This window comes from Xyrauchen texanus, chromosome 25 (genome assembly GCF_025860055.1).
Source record: "Xyrauchen texanus isolate HMW12.3.18 chromosome 25, RBS_HiC_50CHRs, whole genome shotgun sequence".
Lineage (NCBI taxonomy): Eukaryota > Metazoa > Chordata > Actinopteri > Cypriniformes > Catostomidae > Xyrauchen > Xyrauchen texanus.
Window position 1 is genome coordinate 6,990,385 of NC_068300.1, and position 26,374 is coordinate 7,016,758.

Here is a 26,374-nt window from a genome sequence, read left to right on the forward strand (position 1 = left end):
TTTTTTTTTCATGAAAATTTCAAATATTTGTAAAAATTAAAATAAAAATGTGACATTATTTTCTACCAATAATTCAGTGAAACCTATTTTAAGGACAATTTAAACGTTTCTGCACAGTTATATAGTTTTCAGAATAATTAAGTACCCCCAGCAAACAACAACAAAAGGCGGAGACTGTGTACAGCCATCAGTGTTCACAAACCTGCTTTCGTTTCAACAATTTGTTGTAAATTTCCTGTTTGTACTTTTAGTTCAACTGGTAGATTTTCTCATCTGTACTCCACCGTTCTGATCCTGTAGTGATCTCCTCTCTACTTTTTGTTAATAGTTGGCATATGAATTCTGTAGCAAGATTGTTTACACATTTAAAAATCATTTTAATAAGAGAAAAATGTATACTATTTTCGAAACTGTTAACTCTGTTTTTGTAAGATGTTTCGGTGATGCGATCTTATTAATTTCTTTCCATTATTTTTAATGATTGCTTATATAATGAGATAAATTGGTAAATAAAGTAGGATAAATGTGACCATTGCATGCATATATAACTGCTTTAATGGATATATATATATATATTATATATATAGTCTAATCACATGAAAACAATTCAGGTTTGTTCTGATGGTTCTACACAGCCTCATTACATCACAATGACTTCATTTAGAATCTAAAATAACACCTTGATATTTAAATTCATCAACTGTCATTATTTGCCCTTTGAGTGATATTTGAATTTTTTGGAATGCGAACATTCTATTTATTTAGACTAGAAAAGCAGTGAAACCGATTTTTAGGACCATTAATATGTTTTGCGATGGCAGTTAAGTACATTTTCTCCCAAAAATTCTCAATATTATAATGTGAATAAATTATTATTTAAATTGTACAGTAGAATAGTCATTTGCAATGTAAATATAATAGTTTATGTCATACTACATTTCAGTTTAGCTGATTTTAGTAAAAAAAAACAATTATATGTTTACTCTTTTTTTTATGACATATAATGTGCTTACGATGTCATAATGCAAAACCATTCTTAATGGTCCTAAAAAGGCTTCATTTCCTTTATGCAAAACATATATTTCTTACAATTCTTGTTGCGATTCACCCTCAAGAATTGATTGTGTCTGAATCCATCAGTCTGTTTATTAAGGACAAGATTAGAGTAGTGAATTATTTTTCTGAAATTGTGTCATTTTAGATGCATAACATGCGACACTGGCCTTTAAATCCCTGAAATAAATATGTGAGTTTATTTTGGACCGCAATGACAAGGGGTTTCAGAGTGACGCATGTATTACTGGTAAACATGTGAGAATATCAATGGAGTAGCAAATGCTCTAGTTCTATAGGACGTCTTGAGTTTTAAAGGCATCTTTATTAAATATTCTGGAGATCTCTTTGACTGTTCAGAGTGTACTTCTTAATGCTTCTTAGATTATATGAAGATATACTAGTCTAAACCACTGGAGCGGCGCTATAGAGCCCAAAAGAAAAAAAACCCTCTCATGAGTGTAACGCATTATAACTGCAAAAAAATCAGTATTTGTTGTCTTGTCTTTTAGTAAGAATATCGAAACATCCTTATAACAAGATACATTTACTTGAGAACAAAATGGCAGGTGTCCAAGCATAAATCTAAAATTGCATTGAAATTATGCATAAAATAAGAACATTTAATTTGCCAATTAAAGGTGCTGTAAGCGACTTTTAGCCCAAGATGAGCCATTGGATTGGCCACGCCCCCCCTCTTTCCAAAACCAAATTAGTTTAGAGAACGATAGTGAGCAGAAACAATTGTTAAAATCAACAGCAGGGAAACAGCGCCCTCAACTGTTAACTGTTATGAACAACATGGCATAAAATGGAATTAAGCCTAAATAATTCGCTGCAACTGTAATCCAATGGAACAATTGCTTCTCGCACCTTTAATTCAATTCTCTAAAAACAAGTCAAGCAAATGGGACGATTGTTATAAACAGTGAAATGACTTTAATTTTGAATATTTCTTATCATCTTCTGACTGATCCGTGTAAATCAAGCCACTTTCACTCTGTATATGAACTGAAACTCTACATGGTGTGTATACTCCTCCTCATCTCTGTTTAAAAAACAAACAAAATGATTTTAGTATTAAAGTAGAAGCGACTGCTTTGAAAAACACTTCAGAGGTTTATTTACCAGTTGATTTGTATGGATTGTAAAATGTGAAAAACAATGTTGAATAAATAATTAAATGGAAAATGATTTTCATTTGGTGTTTAAGATGCGTATACGTCTATAATGCAAGAAATTATTATTAGGATTGATTCCTTAACCGTTGGGCCTTTGCTATTAAGTTCTCTTTAGCCCGTACATGCTACAGGGGTGAAGTTTGGGGTATTATCAGAGTATTTTCAGAGATACTGAATGTTTGAGAGTTTGGCCATGACAACTTCCTCTCCATCACAGTTCAATTCAGCACATCAAATATAATATGAATAAAATATAATTTTTCCAATAAACTAATTTTATCATATGTATTTTATGCACCAAAGACTGAATTGACATTTAAAAAAGGAACATAGTCAAACTTTGGAACTTTAGATGACATCATAATAGCTTGTATTGTAAGATAATGAGATCTTTATAATGACAGGCTACATTTATAAACATACACAGAAATATTAGTTCATACTTTAACTATATCTTATAAAATGTATCTGTCAGACTCTTCAAAGCTGTTTTTTTGGGGGGGGGATGAATGTAATGTAATGGTAATTGAGAGATATGCCTCAAAAGCCTGTTGTATCATATTTGATACGTGGATTTGAAAGGTGCTTTTCAATAAAATAATATACAAACTTTTAACCAAGCACACATTGCTTATATTCAGCAAATACTCATTTTAAAATGTCAGTTACAATATAATCATTACAGTCACTTTTACTTTATTAAAATAAGCTGTTATTTATCCCAACACAAGAGTCACTTTTGGCACAAGTCCACTGGCATTTTAAATAGATCGATATAAACATTGAAACCACTTTTTTCCACAACAAAACTCTAGATGGTGCCGTAAATGTGACACTCACATTCCATTGGTTGTTTGGTTCATCAGCTTGAACAGAGAGTGAAACAGGAGCCGTCACATGTTGTGTATCATATTTGATACACACGGCTTTATAGGGTAAAAGGGGGCGTTCAATCAGGTGCATTCTTGCGTACATTGAAATGTAACTGAAAGCAGAGGTCTTAGACGTCCACCCTTATACACATATACATAAAGAAATATCTTTTAGCTAGTCACCTTTTCTGAAGCTAATTTGCCCAAATTGTTTGGTAGTTTTCTACATTTTCCTTATTAAAATGACAACATATATAACATTTTCAAGGATTACTTTAAGCTTAAACACTTAAACTACAAAATCTTTAAATACAAAAACAAATCCACTGAAAATATACATCTTAATCACCTGCTATGACTTTCTCACTTTGTTCATCTCACATGAGGTGCATCCCTGAAATAAAAAACTAGCTCAGAATGCAGTAACGCCTCCTTTGTGAACGCCCCCGTAATACTTCGACAACGTATCCAACAGACGGTGTTCTCAAATCTGAGAAAAATGAAATGAGCAGTAATGTTTTAATATAAAACAAAGAACTATTAAAGATGATAAACAGGGATTTGAACCCTGAACGTCTAGGATAGAAAACATCATAGATGTTTTTTAACACGACTTTGAAGGTCCTTAAAACCGTCTAAAGTTGTTTAAGTTCTTCCCACTGAAGATTTGTAAACAAGACAACACAAGTTTGATATATTCATTCATATTAAATGTCTTTGTACCAGCAAATACATTTTCAATGTATTCAGGGGTATAGATTTAAAACTGTAGTGTGTAAAGGTAGCACCTCTAGAGGCACCAAACGGAATTGCAATTTGTTGAGCAGCCCAACATTCGTTCAACCAAAGGTGTAAGTTTGGGGGCGGAACTCCCGGTTCTGTTTGGTGCTGCTAGTGGCTCCGAAATTACACCCTTCAGATTAAATCTTTGCCTTTCAAATCATGCAGACGTTCTTCATCAGTCCACTGTTTGGAAGCACATGGGTTCTGACAGTAGCCTGATGGCTCCGCCTCCTTCCTGCATGGGATCCAGCCCCGCCCCGCCCTCCAAACCATCAGACCTTCCCTCTTCCTCCTCCTCCTCCTCCTCCTCTTCTTCCATCTGCTTCTCTCCACTATTCATTCCCATAATGTCATCCTGCTGTATCTCCCCTTCATCATCATCGTCCTCATCTGCAGTTTCTCCATGTTCATCTGGTTCCACGGCGGGACATTCGTCCCCTGTACCTGAAAAACATCAAAACATGCTGTTTTAGAGGAGGCGCGCTTGTATTTTGTAGTCTAATCCATTCATTTCCAATGGCCGGAAACACAACAAATGTAACAAAGTGAAATAAAAACCACAAAAATGTAAATCCCAACAATTATATCCAGAGTTGGTAAAACCGTAATAAAGATGAGAGAGCGATATAATGTGTTATATATCATTGGAGAGGTCTCAATTAGAAGAATGCAATGAGCAAATGTGTTTCATTCAAAGGCAAAACTGCAGTGAGATTTAGTGTATGAAATTCACACAGGAGTGCTTAAATATAATAAACAGGACTGTCTTTTTGTCACGTTTATCCTTATTACTTCCTGAATCACACATATAACATAGAGAATGGCATATTATAACTTACAGCAGAGTATCCCGATTCAAACGAGCCCGAACACAACATGATATGATCTTTATATATTACTTAAAGAGTGTACATGGAGAGATGATGCACAAAAGTGCACTCAACACACACAGTGTGTGTGTGTGCGTGTTTGTGTGTCTGTCTGTGTGTAGGGGCTCTTGTTAGGAGCGGTAGTGTAGCAGTTAGCGCGCTGCGCTACGAACCTGGTGACCCGAGTTCGATTCCCGCTCATGGCCAACACCAGTGACGATTATCTGAACCGGTCCCGGGCCTCCCCTAGCTCGACTCAGCCTAAAATGAGTACCTGGTGTGGTGTGTAAAACATCGCCATTGGGGAGACAAAAGCGGCCGGTGTGGTGCTGGCCACCCACCCCCTCGTGTACCGTTCTGTCCTTCATAGGTGCTCGCTAACAGCATGTGTGTGTGTGTGTGTGTGTGTGTGTGTGTGTGTGTGTGTGTGTGTGTGTGTGTGTGTGTGTGTGTGTGTGTGTGCGTGCGTGCGTGCGTGTGTGTGTATCTCTGTGCATGTGTGCGTTCGAGCTCATCTACAGGATTGGGATGCTCTTGTATTTTGTAGTCTAATCCATTCATTTCCAATGACCGGAAACACAACAAGTAAAATAAATAAATGGTACAAAAAAAACTGGGTCAAAATAATGAAACACCATCATGCCTAATTTGAACTAACAATACAACCTGAATTGTTAAATTTGTACAACTAAATTCACTTTAAACCAAAAAAAAAGAGAAGTTTATTTTACTTCCTGAACAATATTAGCAGCTCTGTGACGTGTAGCTAAAAATATGTGGAATTAAATGAAACTGCAGAGTTTGCGTTCAGCATGACATTTACATCAGGTAAACACTGACGGTTTCACTAGACCACTGTGACAAGATGCAGATGTCACTCTTGTGTGTATATTTACCCTGTGTCCCTCGTGCCGCCTCTGCGCCCCCTGTCGAAGCCCCTGCCAGCGGGCACTTGTGTTCTCTGTAGTATTTGTGGCGGGTGAAGCCCTTGTTACAGACGGCGCAGCGGAAGCGATAGTCATCTGTGTGCGAGCGCTGATGTTCCAGCATGTGTGCGCGACGACTGAACGACTTCTGACAGAACTGGCACTTAAACGGCTTAATACCTGCACGACAGAGAGAGAGAGAGAGAGAGAGAGAGAGAGAGAGAGAGAGATAGAGATATATCCGATCACTTTATAGACATGATATTAAAGCACATGCCTTACAGTGATTCTACCAAGGCAAAGGGCGGTAAAATCACTGTAATGCATGACATCTTGAAGGCAACGTTCAATAAATCATCAATAATTCCCTGTGAGGTCATTCTCACCTGAATGAGAGAGAATATGAGCTTTCAGTTTGTCCGGCCGGTTAAACTCTTTGGAGCAGCCCACGTGAGTTCTAGCACAAATGCAAAAGGAAATCATAATAAAGCACATTTACAAGTCCTACCGTGTCTGCTGATCTCGTGCCTGTAACTCACTTGAAGGGGCATTTATATTTCTTGAAGGGCTCGTGAATCAGCATGTGTCTCTTCACTTTGTCTTTCCTGTTGAAGGTGGCCTCACACACACAACATTTATACGGTTTCTCTCCTACACAACAAAGAAAAACTCACTAAACATCAATAACAACACAGTACTGAGTCATATAAGCACATTTACAGGGATGCACCGAGATGTCAATCACATCATGGAAAATAAACAGCTTTAATTAAAGGAACAAAACCCCCTTTTATATTCTGTATTATAGTGGTATAATGGATAATGCCGTCCAGACCACTAGAGGGCGCCGCATGCTCACACAGCACTGACTGAAGTGCTAAATGCAGAAACGCAGCCTTTTAAGGTTTAGTAATCGTGCAAGGTCATATTGAAATTGCAGCATTTGGATGTCAAAGCATTTTGAATGATTTCCTTCATCATGTAACCTATAGGTAAGTGCCTTTTCACAACTCTCACGTCCGTTTATTAAGTTTTTTCTGCATTAAAGTGAGAGCAAGAAAAAATTTACATTAAAATATTACATGTTTTTAGAAGCGTCAACCCTTTTACATATTGTTGCTATTATTATTTCTGGTTTTTACTAAATGTGTTACTAATTATAAAAATAAACCATAGTTTTTTTCATATCGGCATTTTCATGCTTATAACCATAGACTGTAAAAAAAAGATGGCCGACGCCCCTTCGTTCTTTTCCATTGGTGAGAACTGAAGCCGCCAGTGTCCCGATATGGCGCTGACATATTGGGACTTGAGTCTGCGCAGGTGCGATTTCGGGACCAGACCTGCGCAGTAGTGAGCAGGAAGTAAAGCCGCAAAATCAAGGCCCCGCCCTCACTCTCGCTGAATCAATCGCAAGGACACGCCCCTGCACTTTTGACTTTTGACAGTGTGAAATAATTAATTATAGAAATTTAGATATTAAATTTAAAAGCTCCAATCTCCTCAGTCCTCCGAAGATCCCGAAAAAAAAGTCAGTTGGTGCTTCAGTGACTACTTCGCTCAGAGAACCTGTCAATCACAGCTGTCAATCATGATGTCACAGCACCGTTTTTATAGCATCAAATAACTAAAAACAAACTTATTTTGAAAACAAACACTTGAAATTACATCAACGTGATAGAAACTATCTTTGGAAAAAAGATATGTGAAGTGTAATTTAATTGTTTAGTTGGTCTCACGTCCCGTTGAATAACATGGGGAGGCGGGGTTTATGACCTATACTAGGACCAGTCACCGGGGGTGATTGAGACGTTTTGGCTTCACTTTTGAGGGCTTGTGCGGCACACTTGCTTATAACTGATATGCTGATGGTTTTAATTTGGACTATAATTGGCGGCTAAATATCGGCGATATTTATATATATATATATGCACACCGATACATCGGTGCATCCCTACGTTTAAGTATCTGTCGCACCTGCTCAGTTCATTCACTCATATGTTTTCAGTAAAATTACTTAAAGGTGCACCAAGTAAGTTTTGCTAATTAAAAAGGTTTTACACAAAGACATGAATAGCATTTCTTAGAAATATGTTGAAAATAATGTACACTCACATGAGCTGAAGACTCCAGTCATATCAGAAACCCTGTAAAAGCTGTTTAATTTTACATGGAGCGGGTCGCCCCCTCATGGGCACTGCCATGCTATCATGGCACTGTGTCATGCAATGGTCATCAATAGGACCAATGAAGTTACGCAGGGGTGGGTAGTAACACGTTACATTTACTCCGTTACATTTACTTGAGTAACGTTTTTGAGGGGAAATTTACTTTTAGAGTAGGTTTAAAAGTGGGTACTTTTTATACAATGCAAGTGAATGGGTGGCAACATTTTAAAGCTAAACAAACAAACAAACATAAATCAGCATAAAAGTAATCCATAAGACTCTAGTGGTTAAATCAGTATCTTCAGAAGTGATGTGATAGGTGTGGATGAGAAACAGAGAAATCACTTTCACATTCTACTCTGCATATCGCCCCCTGCTGTTTACAAAAAATAACAAATATTGATCTGTTTCTCACCCACATCTATCAATCACTTCTGAAGACATGGATTAAACCACTGGAGTCTTATGGATTACTTTTATGCTGCCTTTATGTGCTTTTTGGAGCATCAACACCTTTTAAAAATCTGAATGTGTGTTCTGCAGAAGAAAGGAAGTCATACACATCTGGGATGGCATGAGGGTGAGTAAATAATGAGAGAATTTTCATCTCTTTAAAGTGATAGCTCAGCCATAATTTAATATTCTGTCATAATTTATCTACCCTCATGTTGTTCCAAACCAATGTGAGGCTTTGTATTATGTGGAACACAAAATATGTTAGAATGTTTGGGACAGACAGTCTCAGTCACCATTCACTTTGAAATATATATATATATATATTAGGGCTGTCGATTTAACGCGTTAATAACGTGCGATTAATTTGACAAGAATGAACGCATTTAAATGCAAAACTTTCCTGAGAGATTCATGCTTGTAGTACCATCTATTTACTCCAGAGGGCAGTAAGTGGTATTTCAGCTGTGTGAGCAACACACAGTTTATACAGTGAAGAAAACAATTTCTTGCGTTCAAAACACTTGATGGAGCGCAAATGCGATCTTTAAGGGGTCTTAATATGTGTTTAAAGATTGCGTATTAAACTATATTTAACTCGATACAGTGACCTAAACGTTTTATGTTTATGACGCAACACACCCGAGACGCGACACAAGCATGTGTGACGCAGGTCGTACGGTCTTTACCTCATACATATTTAATTACCAACGAGGTTAATGTGTCCCTTAAACTGTTACAGCGTTTTTACCCAGTCAATCTTTATTTAAGAAACATGCTCCCTGAAATAGATCCACTTTGCTCCTTCTGTAATGCTGTAGATTTAAAGTTTGTTTGTACGTTCCTCTATTTTAACTAGTTTTTCTTTGCTTTATAAAGACGTTTTATTTGGTTTTTACAGATTTGATAACGTAAGTTAATATTTTCTGATTAATCTGTTAATTTTTCTTGCCAAGTTTTTATACATAGGTGTACATTTATGTCTATAAAGCCCCTATTTGCACTTTTTTGAAAAGACTTGAAATATTATTTAAATACTCTTTGTAACTCCCAACAACTCCAGAGCATTGAAAAGCATTGCACTAATGAATATAATGAATATAATGTCATTACTGTCAAATATATCTGTAGTATTGTGTACTATGTGGCTTGTTTCTAAAAAACAAATGTCTGACGCAGGTGTACTTTTTCATTACACAGCATCAAACATATTAACCGAAATATCTCCAACTGATTGACAAATTCACTTGTGTAATGGATTGCTGTGAACTGTGTGTCAATGATTGACTTCTGATCAATAATATGGTAATAATCAATACATTGTATTCTAAAGATGCTTTTTATATTGTCTTATCAATGATGAACTCTTCTGCCACAACAATGTAATGCACTTTGATTATCTGAATATTTGTTTATTTTATATATATATATATATATATATATATATATATAATTTATATATATATATTTTTAATATTTAAAGATACAAAGTATAATTATTTCATCATTATATATTGATTTTCTCAGCAAATATTTGTATATGCGATTAATTACGATTAATTAATCGGGACACCATGTAATTAATTCAATTAAAAATTGTGATCGATTGACAGCCCTAATATATATATATATATATATAAACAATCACTGAAAGTAAATAGTGACTCAGGCAAACATTCAGTCTAATATCTCCTTATTGTGCTGCATGGATGAAAGAAAGTCATACAGGTTTGGAACAACATGATGGTGAATGATGACTGAATTTCCATTATTAATAATAATAATAATTCTGTAGTACATGTTCAATGTGTATTATATAATGGAATATAATGGAGTAAACGTCTATTATGTCATCTGTGAAAGTAACAAGTTACTCACTACTTGAGTACTGTTTTAATTGGATACTTTCTTACTCCTACTCAAGTAATTATTTATATTAGTACTTTTACTTCTACTTGAGTAATTTTTTTGTTGTTGAAGTAACTGTGTTTTTACTGGAGTACAGTTTTTGGCTACTCTACCCACCTCTGGATAAGTAGTGCAACTTAAAACGGCAAGCTCAACCACAAAGCGGCGTTCAGCCGACCGAGAGCTCGCAAGTCACGCAATAACGTGCCAAAATCCGTTAGGATTGGATAGAAGAATGTCCACAATAGGGGTGTGTGTAATATGAGATGGATAAAAACACTGATTAAAAGTAACAAAACAGATGATAAACACACATTTGATAAGAAGTGACAGGACTTCAAAACAGCAAACTACACTCACCTAAAGGATTATTAGGAACACCTGTTCAATTTCTCATTAATGCAATTATCTAATCAACCAATCACATGGCAGTTGCTTCAATGCATTTAGGGGTGTGGTCCTGGTCAAGACAATCTCCTGAACTCCAAACTGAATGTCAGAATGGGAAAGAAAGGTGATTTAAGCAATTTTGAGCGTGGCATGGTTGATGGTGCCAGACGGGCCGGTCTGAGTATTTCACAATCTGCTCAGTTACTGGGATTTTCACGCACAACCATTTCTAGGGTTTACAAAGAATGGTGTGAAAAGGGAAAAACATCCAGTATGCGGCAGTCCTGTGGGCTGAAACTGCCTTGTTGATGCTAGAGGTCAGAGGAGAATGGGCCGACTGATTCAAGCTGATAGAAGAGCAACTTTGCCTGAAATAACCACTCGTTACAACCGAGGTATGCAGCAAAGCATTTGTGAAGCCACAACACGCACAACCTTGAGGCGGATGGGCTACAACAGCAGAAGACCCCACCGGGTACCACTCATCTCCACTACAAATAGGAAAAAGAGGCTACAATTTGCAAGAGCTCACCAAAACTGGACAGTTGAAGGCTGGAAAAATGTTGCCTGGTCTGATGAGTCTCGATTTCTGTTGAGACATTCAGATGGTAGAGTCCGAATTTGGCGTAAACAGAATGAGAACATGGATCCATCATGCCTTGTTACCACTGTGCAGGCTGGTGGTGGTGGTGGTGAAATGGTGTGGGGGATGTTTTCTTGGCACACTTTAGGCCCCTTAGTGCCAATTGGGCATCGTTTAAATGCCACGGCCTACCTGAGCATTGTTTCTGACCATGTCCATCCCTTTATGGCCACCATGTATGATGGCTCTGATGGCTACTTCCAGCAGGATAATGCACCATGTCACAAAGCTCGAATCATTTCAAATTGGTTTCTTGAACATGACAATGAGTTCACTGTACTAAAATGGCCCCCACAGTCACCAGATCTCAACCCAATAGAGCATCTTTGGGATGTGGTGGAACGGGAGCTTCGTGCCCTGGATGTGCATCCCACAAATCTCCATCAACTGCAAGATGCTATCCTATCAATATGGGCCAACATTTCTAAAGAATGCTTTCAGCACCTTGTTGAATCAATGCCACGTAGAAATAAGGCAGTTCTGAAGGCGAAAGGGGGTCAAACACAGTATTAGTATGGTGTTCCTAATAATCCTTTAGGTGAGTGTACATCTGGGACCGATAGGACGAGTAAGAGCCTGAAAAACCCTTGCTAAAATCTTACTTGGTGTACCTTTAAGACTTAAACCTTTATGCTTCATCCATCTTCATACTTTCAAATAAAGGAGTATGTTATACATCTTAAAGCAAAATGAAACAAACATTGATTTTTCAGGAATGATTTGAGGAAACGGTCTTGAGTGTACCTGAGTGGATCTGTGCGTGTAGTTTGAGGTAGTGTCCAGTTTTGAAGAACTTTTTACAAATCTGACATTTAAATTTCCCCCCGGCACCGTGCGTTTCAAGATGCCGCCGTAAATAACGCTCACAGGGAAACACCTTCAACACAACAACACACATCATTTGCTGTGCATCAATAGCAATATTAGGAACAGAAAAGACAAATCAGATGCATTTTCAGATGTTACCTTCTGGCAGCTAGGACAGGGGTAGTTATGAGTCGCGTTCAGCAGATGCTGTTGAAGAGCTTCCTGTGAGGAATATTTACTCTGACACTTCATACAGCTGTACAAAACACAATACTGGCATGTTTAATTCAATTTAAATTAAAATGGCTAAACTGGTAGAACATGGCGCTTGCAACACTGTAAATGTAAATGCTAACAGCAACGGCTGTGGCTCAGGTGGTAGAGCGGGTCGGCCGCTAATCGTAGGGTTGGCGGTTCGATTCCCGGCCCACATGACTCCACATGCGGAAGTGTCCTTGGGCAAGACACTGAACCCCAAGTTGCTCCAATGGCGGGCTAGCGCCTTACATGGCAGCTCTGCCATCATTGGTGTGTGAATGTGTGAATGAGACGCAGCGTAAAGCGCTTTGAATACCGCTAAGGTTAAAAGGTTCCAACCCAGGGCGGTACGGTGCAACAGATTTGCTCGGATCTGCCATTAAAATTTATAAAATGAGTGGTGGTGGCATAGCGGACTATAGCACATAACTGGTAATCAGAAGGTCACTGGTTCGAACCCCACGGCCACCACCATTGTGTCCTTGAGCAAGGCACTTAACTCCATGTTGCTCCGGGGGCATTGTCCCTGTAATAAGTGCACTGTAAGTCGCTTTGGATAAAAGCGTCTGCCAAATGCATAAATGTAAATAAAATGCGACAACAATCGCACATATGTGCGATTAGTGTCATTTCCGCCTACAAGGAGCGTTGTAACCAAGACCACGTACAATAATACGTTGGATGTCTGCTTTGCCATTGCCAAATCTCGAGTGCTCGAACTTTAGCGTGTTGACGCAGACACATTATCTGTGTCGCTGTATTTTCATTCTATACTGTACGCTGATCACGCAGTCACGCTTAATGGCTGAAACATATTCTGAACGCAGATGCACTTCGCAAGGCAAGCTCGATTTCACGCATCGTTGCGTTCTGAAATATGTCTGACTGCAATTCATAGCCTACCGCATGTACGTTGCATTCTCAACATTGCCTCAAGGGGCGCTATAGCGAACAATACTGTGAACTGTCCACTGTTCAAGAGTTTGACCGCTGGATTATAAATGTGCGTTTAAACTCGCGTTAGCGCAAGTAAAGCGAACCCGCGAGCATTCCCTCTTCCGGAAAAGGACAGGAGGAGGGGCTTCTACGACTTGGTTCATAGTAAAGTACGACCAATAGCTGGAATCAAGTAGACGCGCATAATTTCAGATCTTACCAGGAAGTCCAGCTTCCTCGCTCACTTTCCAACAAGCGATGTCTTTATTCGTCCGGTCTCTGTACATGTATGACGTTGTGTCTCATTCCGCTACAACACCGCTTTCATCCATTTTTCCAGATTTCTTCTGCTACTGCATCAGTACGTCAGTGACATCCGGACAATCGCAATTTCGATAGGCTTTCGTGACAACGCGTCATGCGAGTTGAAAAATTTCAATAAAGCGAATTTGCGTGTTCGAGTCATGCCATTCGCTTCATTCACACCGCCCGGCGCAAATTCGCATCTATTCGCATTTTCGCAATTACTTTTTATGTAATTGCGCTGCGCGAAACGATCGCTTCACATTGTATGTGAACGCACCATTACAGAAATCATATTTTCCTTTGTGATTCTTTTGAAAATCTTCCAAACTGCGGAATGAGGGCAACAAAATGAACTGTACAAACACATTCCTTTCATTTGATATATCATTTGTCTATTTAAGTGCTATTTTAAAGACTGTTAATATTTCTACCACATTACCTCTAGGTGGCGCTGATTTGCGACACTAATGTTGGCCTTATTTTGTTATTTTATGTATCATAAATGCAGAACATTTCAGATACTAAGCTTTCAAACGATACCACATATGACTGACTTGTGCATTCGTGTATTGTGTAAACATTTTAGTGACATAGTGCCGGTAGGTGTTGAAAAGGTTTATATGTTAATAAAAAAATATACAAAATCCATATATTCAAGTTACTCACATTACAATACATGTGCAGTGGTGTTGAGGTAAATGCAGAGTCAAGGATGTGACGAGGGTGTTGCAGCACCGTGATTTATCTAGTGATGAATGTTTATAGTAATAAAAATACATCATATCAAATAAGTCATTAAATAAATATGCTGTTGTATCAAAATTGTAGTCATAGTAAATAATATTTATTAAATGGTCTGCAAATGGTAAATGTTCTGCACTTATATAGTTTTTAACTATAAAAAACCTTAGCGGTATTCAAAGCGCAACTCATTCACACATTCATACACCAATGACGGCAGAGCTGCCATGCAAGGCGTTAGCCCGCCATTGGAGCAACTTGGGGTTCAGTGTCTTGCCCAAGGACACTTCGGCATGTGGAGTCATGTGGGCCGGGAATCGAACCACCAACCCTGCGATTAGCAGCCAACCTGCTCAACCACCCGAGCCACAGCCGCCCTGTTCTGATCGGAGTTTAACTATTGATTATATTAGCAGGGTTTGTGTGAGTACTTCTGACCTGTAGTAGTTTCTGTCTTTGCGCTGGTTCTGTTGAGGACAGAAACTGTGGGAGTACTGGTGTAGTCCCAGCTCAAAAAGTGAAGGAAACACTTTACTGCACTGGTGACACCGGTACGTCAACTGCTCCTGATGTGTGTGAATGTGCTCGAGAAACTGATCCAACTTCTGAAAGGTCTGAGAGCAGCTCTTCACTACACAGCCGTACACCTGCCGAGACCGGAAGAGACAACGGAAGCATGTACGATTAAATCTGAACTAGTGAATGACTCATTCTTTGTTTCAAAGCACTTTGAACTTTTCCTCATTCAGATTGTCTATATTTTACTTTCAGGGTTCCCACCCATTTTGACCAAATAGCATGCAAATATTATGCAAGGTGCTAGTCTGTCATTGGGAGCAACTTGGTATTCAGTGTCTTGCCCAAGGACACTTCGGCATGTGGAGTCATGTGGGCCGGGATTCAAACCACCAACCCAGCGATTAGTGGTTGACCCGATCTACCAACTGAGCCACAGCCGCCCCTAATTATACTAATTAAATGTATGACAATACAAGATATATAACCTTGTTAATATATCTTCTGTCTATAATACATACAAATTATATTTGAGGTTTCTTGACTGTTCCCCAGTGAAATCTCTTCATCTTTGGTGTTGTACCTGTTCGTTCTTGTGCTGGGTCATGTGAGACTTCAGCTGGAAGTAGGTGCTAAATTTGGCTGAGCAGAACTGACACTGATATGAGCTGTCAATCAGGATGATCTGTTTGTCCTGGTTCTGCCCGGTGTCTTTGGCCTCCGCTGAGCTCTGCGTCTCACCGTTTATCTCCTCTACACAAGAAATCAAACCAAAGTGTAAATTGTAAGTCTGAAAACTTACATAACAAGCTGCATGATATGAGGTTTCATTCGGGTCTGTGTATGGCAGGCATGACGAGTGAAGCCCTGATGTTTAATGCTTTGAGTTATGGGTTTGTTCAAATCGGTGATACAGCACCTTGTTCCTGTGTCTCTTCCTCAGTCTGCTGTGAGTTCTCTTCGTTGTTCATTGGAAGCACTCTTACAGTGATGGGCATCCTGGAGGCAGTGCTGTGGACTCCATTGGGCCAGACCTTGTGTGTTTGCATGTGTTTCTTCACATTGGACTTCTGAGCGAAGGCTCGGCCGCACACGATACATTGGAAGGGCTTCTCACCCGTGTGACTGCAGGGAGGAGAACAGCACTGTATAAAGAACACCGTGTATCTCAGAACTGAGCTGCAGAGTCCTATTGAGTTTTACAGTCCTAAAGTGTTCTAGAACAGAGTTCTAAAGTCCTCTCCACTTTTTTTGTGAATGCAGAAGTATTCTACGATTCATTACAGAAGCCTGTTTTCATTTTACGGTTCTTGGAGAGGGATGTGATGTTTAGCATATTCAGTTTGAAAAATGGCCAAACAAAGCATGTACAAGGCTCCATAGTGCAAATAATTGGAAGAGTCACGATAATAATTATTTGACAGCTTTTAGTACCTCACCCGTCAAAGTTCGAGGAGTGGGTGGATAACGTGAAACTATTGACCCGGGTTAGTTACACTGATATCATAAAGTACTTTAAGATTTATGACAACTGCATAAGTTGAGCCTGAACTCATCTTTACTCCAACACTTAAAATGGTTGATTTGCTACTTGTAAGTAGAATTATCATGGCACCACCCAGTGGTTGGTCTGGAAAACTGTGGATAGAGTTCAAGAACTGCAAAGTCTGACAAAGTTCTAGAATAACATAGTTCTATCAGTGACGTTTTTAAGACAGACTCTTAGAGAGTTCTAGAACACAAACAAGTCATATTGAGTTCTAGAAAAACATGTACTATAGAGTTCTAGAACAACAACATCAACAAGTCCATTGGCATTCTAGAATACCAACTTGTCCCTGAGTTCCAGAATGATAACATGTCTAACAGAGTTCTAGAAAAACAACATGTCATATCAAGTTCTAGAACATCATAACTTATAAAGTTCTACAACACCAACAAGACCTTTACATTTCTGGAACATCAACTTGTCCTAGACAGTTCCAGAAAGAGAACAACATGTACTATAGAGATCGAGAACAACAACATACCCTATAATGTTCTAGAACACCAACAAGTCCATTGGCATTCTAGAATACCAACTTGTCCCTGAGTTCCAGAATGATAACATGTCTAACAGAGTTCTAGAACAACCTGTGCTATACAGTTCTAAAACAACTTTTCCTATAGAGTTCTAGAACAACATGTCCTATACAGTTCTAAAACAACATGTCCTGTAGAGTTCTAGAAAAACAACATGTCATATCAAGTTCTAGAACATCATAACCTATAAAGTTCTACAACACCAACAAGACCTTTACATTTCTGGAACATCAACTTGTCCTAGACAGTTCCAGAAAGAGAACAACATGTACTATAGAGATCGAGAACATAAACATGCCCTATAATGTTCTAGAACACCAACAATCCGTTGGCATTCTAGAATACCAACTTGTCTTTGAGTTCCAGAATGATAACATGTCTAACAGAGTTCTAGAACAATATGTCCTTTACAGTTATAAAACAACGTGTCCTATAAAATAGTAGAACACCAACTTGTCCTATAAAGTTCTAGAATGACAACATTTCCAACAGAGTTCTAGAACAACAATTTGTCCTATAGAATTCTAGAACACCAATATGTCCTGTAAAGTTTTTCAACACCAACTTGACCTACAGAGTTCCGGAACGACAAAATGTGCTATAGAGTTTCAGAATGACAACATGTTCTATAAAGATCTAGAACAACAACATGTACAATCGATTTCGAGAATGTCATCATGTCTTATAAAGTTCTAGAACATCAACAAGACCCATAGTGTTCTGGAACACCAACTTGTCTAATAGAGTTCCAGAATGACAACATGTCCTATAGAATTCTAGATCACCAACATTTACTAAAGAGTTTGAGAACGTCAACATGTCCTTTAAAGTTATATAGCACCAACAAGACCTATAGCGTTCTAGAACACCAACAGAGTTTCAGAATGACAACATGTACAATAGAGTTCTAGAACAACAACATGTCCTATAAAGTTCTAGAACACCAACTCATCCTATAGTTCTAGAACAACAACATATCCCTATCAAGTTCTTGAACGTGTTTTATTGAGATCTAAAATGCCTTAGTACAACACTTTCCTGTAGAGTTCTAGAACTGAATGACAAAGTTTTAAACAGAGTTCTATAGCTCGACAACAACAGAGTCCTGTAGAGGTAAAAATGCAGAATTCTTTTTAATTCTACAACAACACAATCTTATAAAGTTATAGAACATCAGATTTCTAAAGCATTCTAGAACAGAATCCTGTAGAGTTTGATTACAGCAGGGTTCTAGAGAGGTCTAGCCTGAGCTCAGACAACACAAGATTTCTTGTTCTCTAAGTATCTTAAGATCTCCTTGATCAAAAATCCAAATGTTCGGTAAAAACACAAATATGCCATTTCCATATTTACTAAAGATCATAGAGCAGTGAGTTGTCTATGTCATAAATACATCACAACTTTGGCCCAAGTCCGGATGAAACTTGACTGTTAGATCTTTGACAACACATACGAATTAAAAGCTCAAAACAGACTGTGACAGGGCGGGGCCAGGTCGTGCTTATACACACCCGGTCCCTTATCAGTCTAATTAAGCCTCTGAGAGGGATAAAGGCCGACTGCGGATGATGGTGCGGGAGAGAGAGAGATCGTTTACGGGCAGCTGTCCATCATGTGTGTGTTTGTGTCTTTTGTTTAAGTTTTTCATTAAAATATTATTTATATCATCAAGCCGTTCTCACCTCCTCCTTTGCCTTATATCCTTTTTACACAGACATTTGCCAATATATATTTATCCCCCTGAGTTCATTTACTGGCATTATTTAAAGACCCCCTTACAAAAACACTACCTGCGAACATGTTGCTGTAGGTCAAAATTCTTGGTGAATACTTTGTCACAAAAACTGCAGTTCAGCTTCTGAGCTTTTCCTTTTGCTTGACCTGCTGGAACAAAATGATTTTTTTTAATTATCTTTGTCATATCCAAACACACATCACAGGTATTTTGTAAAATATTCTCATCCATTGACAGTGGTGTTTTCTTCACTTCACTGGATGTTGTAGCACTAGCAACTATCTCTGTAAAACATGTACTATCCAATATCTAGTTATTAAAGCTTGCTGATGTAGCTGTATAGGCTGATAAACAGCGTAAAGTACCATCCTGTGTTTTCTTGGAGGTTCTGGTTTTCTTTGGGATGATGACCTTATCGTATTCTCCGAGCTGAGAGAGGTTTGTACTGAGGGTGCAGGGCTTGTTTTTGGTGGTCTGTTTTCCAGGGCTGTACACTGGAGCCGTAATGAATGCCTGACTCTCCACACACTGACTGGGAACCTGACAGACAATGGTATCTAATCAGATTATTAATGTTCAATTCACAGCTTTTTGTACAGAGCTAAACCAGGATGCATTTAAATAACAGTATTTATCATACCTATATAATATATCTATCATACGGTTTTATTTTGGTTTGAATTAACACAAGACTACAGAAAATAAGTGTACCTGAATGGATTGAAATGGCTGCAGACCCAATGAAGGCACCTCTGCAATACAACCTCCAGCCATAGAGGGCAGTGTGCTGTACACCTGCACTATTGAATTGCTGTTACTGGTGGGCACCTGTGAGGAAAGAGGCGTGGCCTGGGTTGGTGGGAGGGGCTGTGGAGGCTGCTGATGGTGCTGCATGTACGAGGTTCCTGCATGCATGCTTAAGTTACTCTGTAAAACATGAGAATTGTCAAAGATCACAATTATGTTAGTCTCCGACTGTATCACTACCTCAGTTACAGAATGCTCTCTCCTGAAATATGAGGTCTATCTCTCTCAGGTGTGTTTTTACCTGTATGGAACCATGCATGGCTGCCATTGGCTGATCCAGAGAGCCAAATGCTGAGATGGCCGACATCAAAACCTCATCGCTGACCAACACGTTACCCTGCACCAGCGTGTGTGTGAGAGGAGATTGCGGCACGGTTATATACGTCGACACCTTTAGGAGATACAAATATATTAACAAACAAATAAATACAAATTTACATTTTACTAGTGCAAATGCAATTCTTGGTATCAACAACTGAATTACAACTAGCAAAAATGGTAATTTTTTATATCAGTAATTGGTTTTCACTAGCTGCAATATTCAATTCAGATATCTATAATGCATTTTCAGTTCAACAGACGACACATTCGCCACCACTCTCCATCTGGCCCTCACCCACCTAGATAAAAAAACACCCATACATTCGAATGCTGTTCATAACCTTCAGTTCAGCATTCAACACAATCATTCCCCAGCACCTGATTGGAAAGCTGAACCTGCTGTGCCTGGACACCTCCCTCTGCAACTGGATCCTGGACTTCCTGACTGGGAGACTGCAGTCAGTCCGGATCGGGAACAGCATCTCCACCACCACCACACTGAGCACTGGGGCCCCCCAGGGCTGTGTGCGCTAAGTCCACTGCTGTTCACTCTGCTGACTCATGACTGTGCAGCAATGCACAGCTCGAACCACATCATTAGGTTCGCCGATGACACGACCGTGGTGGGTCTCATCAGCAAGAACAACGAGTCAGCATACAGAGAGGAGGTGCAGCGGCTAACGGACTGGTGTAGAGCCAACAACCTGTCTCTGAATGTGGACAAAACAAAAGAGATTGTTGTTGACTTTACGAGAGCACAGAGTGATCGCTCTCCACTGAACATCGACGGCTCCTCTGTGGAGATCGACAAGAGCACCAAATTCCTTGGTGTTCACCTGGCGGAGAACCTCACCTGGTCCCTCAACACCAGCTCTATCACCAAGAAAGCCCAGCAGCATCTCTACTTTCTTCTAAGTTTGAGGAAAGCACATCTCCCACCCCCATCCTCACTACATTCTATAGAGGGACTATTGAGAGCATCCTGAGCAGCTGCATCACTGCCTGGTTTGGGACTTGCACCGTTTCGGACCGCAAAGCCCTGTAGATGATAGTGAGGACAGCTGAGAAGATCATTGGGTCTCTCTTCCCTCCATCAAAGACATTTACAAAAAACACTGTATCCGCAAAGCAACCAGCATTGTGGACGACCCCACACACCCCTCACACAAACTCTTCACCCTCCTGCCGTCTGGAAAGAGGTACCAAAGCGTTCGGGCCCTCACGGCCAGACTGTGTAACAGCTTCTTCCCCAAGCCATCAGACTCCTCAATACACAGAGACTGGACTGACACACACACACGTGTCCTGAGTTGCACTTTAATTACTGTCACTTTATAACTGTCTGCTACCTCAATAACTGCTATGTGCATAGAGCACTATCTCATAGTATGTTATGTTTACATTTTTAGAAACTGTCATCTTTTGCACTACTGTGTTCTGGTCGGCGCTGCACTATCTATCACTGTCTCTCACTGTGCCCATTGTCCTGTTCATTTTTAGTATTTTATTTTACTGTCCCTTACTTTTTGCACACGTTTGCACGTGTACTTTATATAGGTATGTTATTTAGTCTGTGTAGTCTCATGTGGTTCTGTGTTTGTCCTATGTTGTTTTTATGTAGCACCATGGTCCTGGAGGAAAGTTGTCTCGTTTCACTGTGTACTGTACTAACTGTATATGGTTGAATGACAATAAAAACCACTTGACTTGAGTAGTTGTGATTTAATTGTTGATACCAAGAATGGATATTGTACTAGTAATAATATAATTATTGATAAAAAAAAAACATTTTTACAAGATCAGATGAGCTGTACCTGTCTGTTCGCGGGCAGCTGTGGACCCATGCTGATGGAAGGTACGGAGGCGTAGGCGTTGGCGTTGTTGGAGGCCAGAGAGACGGTGGCCAGTGACAGGGTGTTGGATTGACACTGCTCACGCTTGTGGGTCATGAACGCCGGTAATGAGTTAAACTGCTTCTTACATTTCCCACAGAGAAACACGTCATCATCATCTGTAAATATAACATCATGTTCAAGAATTTTGGAACTTTTTTGGCATTTACAGACATATGAGGTATAGCGTAAACGTGGGGGAACGGATTTCCCAGAGTGAATTTCATGGGAGGTATGGCGTTTCCCATTCAAACTGGCTACATTTGTTTGGGGAATAAAGGGTATTTCTATATTTTCTCCACTTAATAGCCTACAAAAGCTTTCCAGGTTCCGCACATAAATGCATGGGAGCTTCTGCGTCTGTGGTTACACAATGTTGACTATGTGAGACGCCAGAACACAAACATGCAACAGATCGACAGATGCATACGGGAATTCATGGGCAACCGATCCACCCATACACGCAACAGATCCACACGTGCTCAATTCACAAATCCATGCACCAGAAGAATGCACAAATATACAGTTTTCTTTTCTCAGAATACCATCCACAAGTACATAAGTGTGTGTGTGTAATTGAATGCAACATTTATAATAAAATTTTATTTGTTTCCATGATGGCAAAGCCCCATTTTCAGCTGCCAATTACACCAGCTTAATAAGAAAATAATGTTTCACATAATCCTCCTTTTAAAAAAGTAAAGCTACTTTAGACTTACAAGTCAAATTTCAGTTCTAAAAATAACCAAAAAGAAACATATTTCTCCTCAAATTGATCAATCTATTGTTCTTGTGAGATATGAAGGCTATTCCAGGCACTTCTGTTTTTAAAGAATAAAACAAACTTGATCTAACCGGGACAGAGAGAGAAGTGAACAAACCAGATGCACAACAACCAGAATATAAGTACATCAGAGTCTCTAATTTGAGAACAGATCCTCACAGGTTATAAAAATAGCAGCTTTAATGAAAATATATGCCGAAAACTGGAAACAATCATTTGTCAGTGTGTAACATTATAAATGCCTTTAGTGTAATTTTTCAATAATTTTCAATCAATTTAATGCATCCTCGATGAAATTTTAGTGAATCTCAGCCATTTCCACCACTGAGTACATCCATATTACAATTACAAATTTTTATGAAATTACCTCAAAAAAACTTTGGTTATATTTTTTCAGTTTGTTGACTTTATTTCAGTTTATAGGACTATGTCACCTTACACAGAAACGTTAATTTAACAAGTACACATGCATGTACCACTACAAGTTAGCCGATTTTGTTTGTTGGTTTGTTTGCTAAATGTTAACCTTATCTGTCGGAGTCCCAGTCATAGCAATTATCTTGTCGCAAATATTGCATCGTGCTCTGTTGGCATCGAGCCTGGTGAAATGTAGCCACACTTTTGATCTTTTCCACATCTATCACATGTATGGGGCTTGGGACGCTTACACACTACTGCCTCATGTGTGAGCCGCGTCTCTGGGCGTAACCGGCTGTAACTAGTGTTTTTCCTGGATTCCTAAACACAGCTAATCACCGGCAATTTTAGATTTGGGCACATCTAGCATGCTACATGCTGACCACTGACGTTGACGAGATTAACCCCTTAGGTATCGAAATTTGGCACCGAACGACAATGCATTTTTTGATACTCGATTGTTTAGAGGCAATTCGTTCAGTGCCTAAAATGTATCGGACTCGATACCCAGCCTGACAGATCACACATTATCTGTTAAATAAACACATGAATCGTCCTCACCCATTGGTTGGATGGTTGTTCCTGAGACATTCTGTGAGCCTGGGTCCAGAACACCAGCTTGACTGTCTAACAATGATTGGACATTGAGGACCGTCTGATTGTCCATGCCTGAAATAGGACAAATATGTCATAATCAATCAGTAACTTATATTTTCTTTGAAAGTTGGTCACTCCCAGAACAGTAACATTATAGCACCGTTCATAATTGTAGATTCATTGTAAATTGTACGGGGCGGCTGTGGCTCAGGTGGTAGAGCGGGTTGGCCACTAATCGCAGGGTTGGTGGTTCGATTCCTTGCCCACATGACTCCACATGCCGAAGTGTCCTTGGGCTAGTGCAGACCATTTACCATTTGTAGTGCTCTAGCTTGTTTGGCGTGCCACCCTGGGCGACTGCCCATATCGCCCATGCCTACAGTAGCCATTGGCTACAGTCATGGTATTAGCACATGGTGGTAATACCATGGCACTGAATAATTACCATATTCCTGTAGTGTGATATTTACATGAAAGTCCAAGGTAGTTCAAAGAATATATTGGTATTACTATGGCACAAGTCCAAAAAACATGATTAGGACACGGTACTAAATGATTAGCATATTCCTGATAGCACATGTACATCACCGAGACGTCTATTTGATGTGTGTTTTCATCTGGAAGACGTATTTTTTAGGATGTTTGCTCATCTGCAATAAGTCTATCAGACGTTTCCACTCGGATATCAATAAAACATACAGCAGATGTCTTTGAGACGTTTATGATTTGTAATGTTTGTAAATCTGATCTTTTTAAGATGTTTAGCAGATGTTAATTAGACTACGATGCTTTCCAGATGAAACACTCTTAAACCAATCTCGCCATCTCACAGATGAACATTTAGAGCATGTGCTTCTTTTACGTTACAACATATGCACTTCAGCTAAGGAATAGTTGACGGACTATTGCAAAGCAGTAAGAGTTAAAAGTAAGTGTGTCAGAGTTTTGAGCTAGCAATGTCATTACTGTTGATTTCAAGACCATTTCTGTTTGTTCATAATGTTTTATGCACTTTAAATGAACTAGATAGGTTTTAAAATTTATTTCTTAGGACTTCACCAATGGTGTGCAGCTCACACATTGAACTTAATTGCTTCAAAGGATCTAGTGGATGCCAACTTTAAAGGTCCTGCCCACAGGGTACACAATGGTTCAACTGCAAAATGTGCAGCAATATGGAACAAAGCCCATCGCTCTACTGAGTCCACTGCATGAAACTTGACATAAAACTTGACGCAATTGTTCCTTGTGGGACTCGTGAAACTTTTTTAATATATTCAGCTCTTTAAGAATATTATTGCTGTTCAAAAGATAATATCTTGCACCTCAGTTTTGGATTAGACGATGGACTATCAGTAAACAGTAAGGGTTAAAGGTGTTTCAGTGTTTTTGACGACAGCTTTGAACTAAAGTCATTCCTGTTGATTTTATGGTCTTTAATTTCTGTTTATTTTATGATCGATTTATGTTGATTTTATGGTCATTAATGTTTGTAATGCTTCTATTGATTTATGCACTTAAAATGAACTTGATGTCTCCGTGTTTTGAATTATAAACGTTGGGTACTGTCATTGCTGTTTGATTTAATGTTTAATTCATTCATGTAATGGTTAATGCACTTTTTAAAAATGTCACGATGAGCTATTTTTATTAGTATAAGAATGGACTACATTTTCTTCCACTTTTTACTCTTGATTTTTAAATGATTATCCTACTCAAATGCATGTGACATAAAATAGAACTAGGTTGAAAGTAATCGGATTAGATTAACCCAAAAATTGTATCTATGAGATTACATTTCTGATTGCATTTTTCATCATGTAAAGTAATTTGTAATCAGTAGCTGATTAAAAATTACAAGTAATCCGTCCAGAACTGTCCCAGATAGCACATGTAGGTCTCCAAGATGTTTGTTTTAGATCTTTTCATCTGGAAAGCATCACAATCTAATTAACATCTGCTAAACATCTTAAAAAGATCAGATTAACAAACATTACTAATCATAAACATCTCAAAGGCATCTGCTGAACGTCTGACTGACATCCGAGAGGAAACGTCTCATAGACCTATTGCAGATGAGCAAACAACCTAAATAATGCATCTTCCAGATGTAAACACACATCAGACGTCTGGGTGATGTACTTGATCTATAAGGGTTCACGTGTGTGTTTACATCTGGAAGATGCACTTTTTAGGTTGTTTGCTCATCTGCAATACGTCTATAAGACGTTTCCTCTCAGATGTCAATCATTCAGCAGATGCCTTTAAGACGTTTATCATTTGTAATGTTTGTTAATCTGATCTTTTTAAGATGTTTAGCAGATGTAAATTGGACTGCGATGCTTTTCCAGATGCAACGCTCTTAAACAACTCGCTAATGTGCGTGAGTCATCTGTTTGGTGAACATTGCCGTAAAATAAGCAAACAGCTAATACAAAAAGGGGGGGAAACAACTTTCACACTGCAAACGAGAGTGCACACGTATTTCACAACAGTAAAATCGTCATATGAGGTAATATTATATTATATTATATTTAATGTATATATCATAGCAGACAGCGATGAGGTGTTTTTTGGCTTTTCCAGGGATGTGTCTCTCTCCCTCCGCCATGATCCCTCAGCACGCGGCTGTTATTCCAATCGCTCTTCCTCCCTCCTCTACATCAATCTCTGCTCACGTGCATTAAAGTGAATATATCAACATATTGACCGCAAAACTGCGCTAATATAATTTATAAAAAAATGTTCTCTTATGATTTAAACACATTGACATTCATTATAACCGAAACATCTACTGTTTGTCCGAATCACGCAAAAAAATTACTGCAAAAATAAAGTGTGAAATTAACAATGTTAATATAGGATTTAAAATAAAGTATGAATTTATACCTTCCAGAACCTCGTATATTGCCTGCGCCATCTTGTAGTT

The 26,374-nt window shown here is 38.9% G+C and overlaps 1 protein-coding gene across 2 annotated transcripts; it reads right to left on the reverse strand.

Moving 5' to 3' along the window:
* Positions 1-150: 150 nt before the first annotated feature.
* Positions 151-26,370, reverse strand: znf341 (zinc finger protein 341). Of its 2 annotated transcripts, none has more exons than XM_052091222.1 (16): positions 26,335-26,370; positions 23,410-23,517; positions 21,570-21,766; positions 19,676-19,825; positions 19,339-19,554; positions 18,993-19,167; positions 18,683-18,773; positions 15,730-15,935; positions 15,394-15,563; positions 14,733-14,941; positions 12,213-12,309; positions 11,991-12,123; positions 6,224-6,335; positions 6,071-6,141; positions 5,655-5,864; positions 151-4,333 (listed from the first exon to the last, which is right to left on the reverse strand). In XM_052091222.1, the coding sequence occupies exons 1-16, from the start codon at positions 26,363-26,365 to the stop codon at positions 4,065-4,067; spliced, it is 2,445 nt and encodes an 814-aa protein (XP_051947182.1). In that variant the 5' UTR covers positions 26,366-26,370; the 3' UTR covers positions 151-4,064. The 2 variants fall into 2 exon arrangements, with proteins under 2 accessions (XP_051947182.1, XP_051947181.1); XM_052091221.1 differs by having other exon boundaries at positions 18,683-18,776.
* Between the last annotated feature and the right edge of the window lie 4 nt (positions 26,371-26,374).

Excerpts from the sequence above, each read along its gene's own strand:
- znf341 (XM_052091221.1), bottom strand. The coding sequence starts at position 26,365 with ATGGCGCAGGCAATATACGAGGTTCTGGAAG. Across the intron at positions 23,518-26,334 it reads AATATACGAGGTTCTGGAAG|GCATGGACAATCAGACGGTC; the intron begins GTATAAATTCAT and ends GTCCTATTTCAG. Across the intron at positions 19,826-21,569 it reads AGCTGCCCGCGAACAGACAG|GTGTCGACGTATATAACCGT; the intron begins GTACAGCTCATC and ends TATCTCCTAAAG.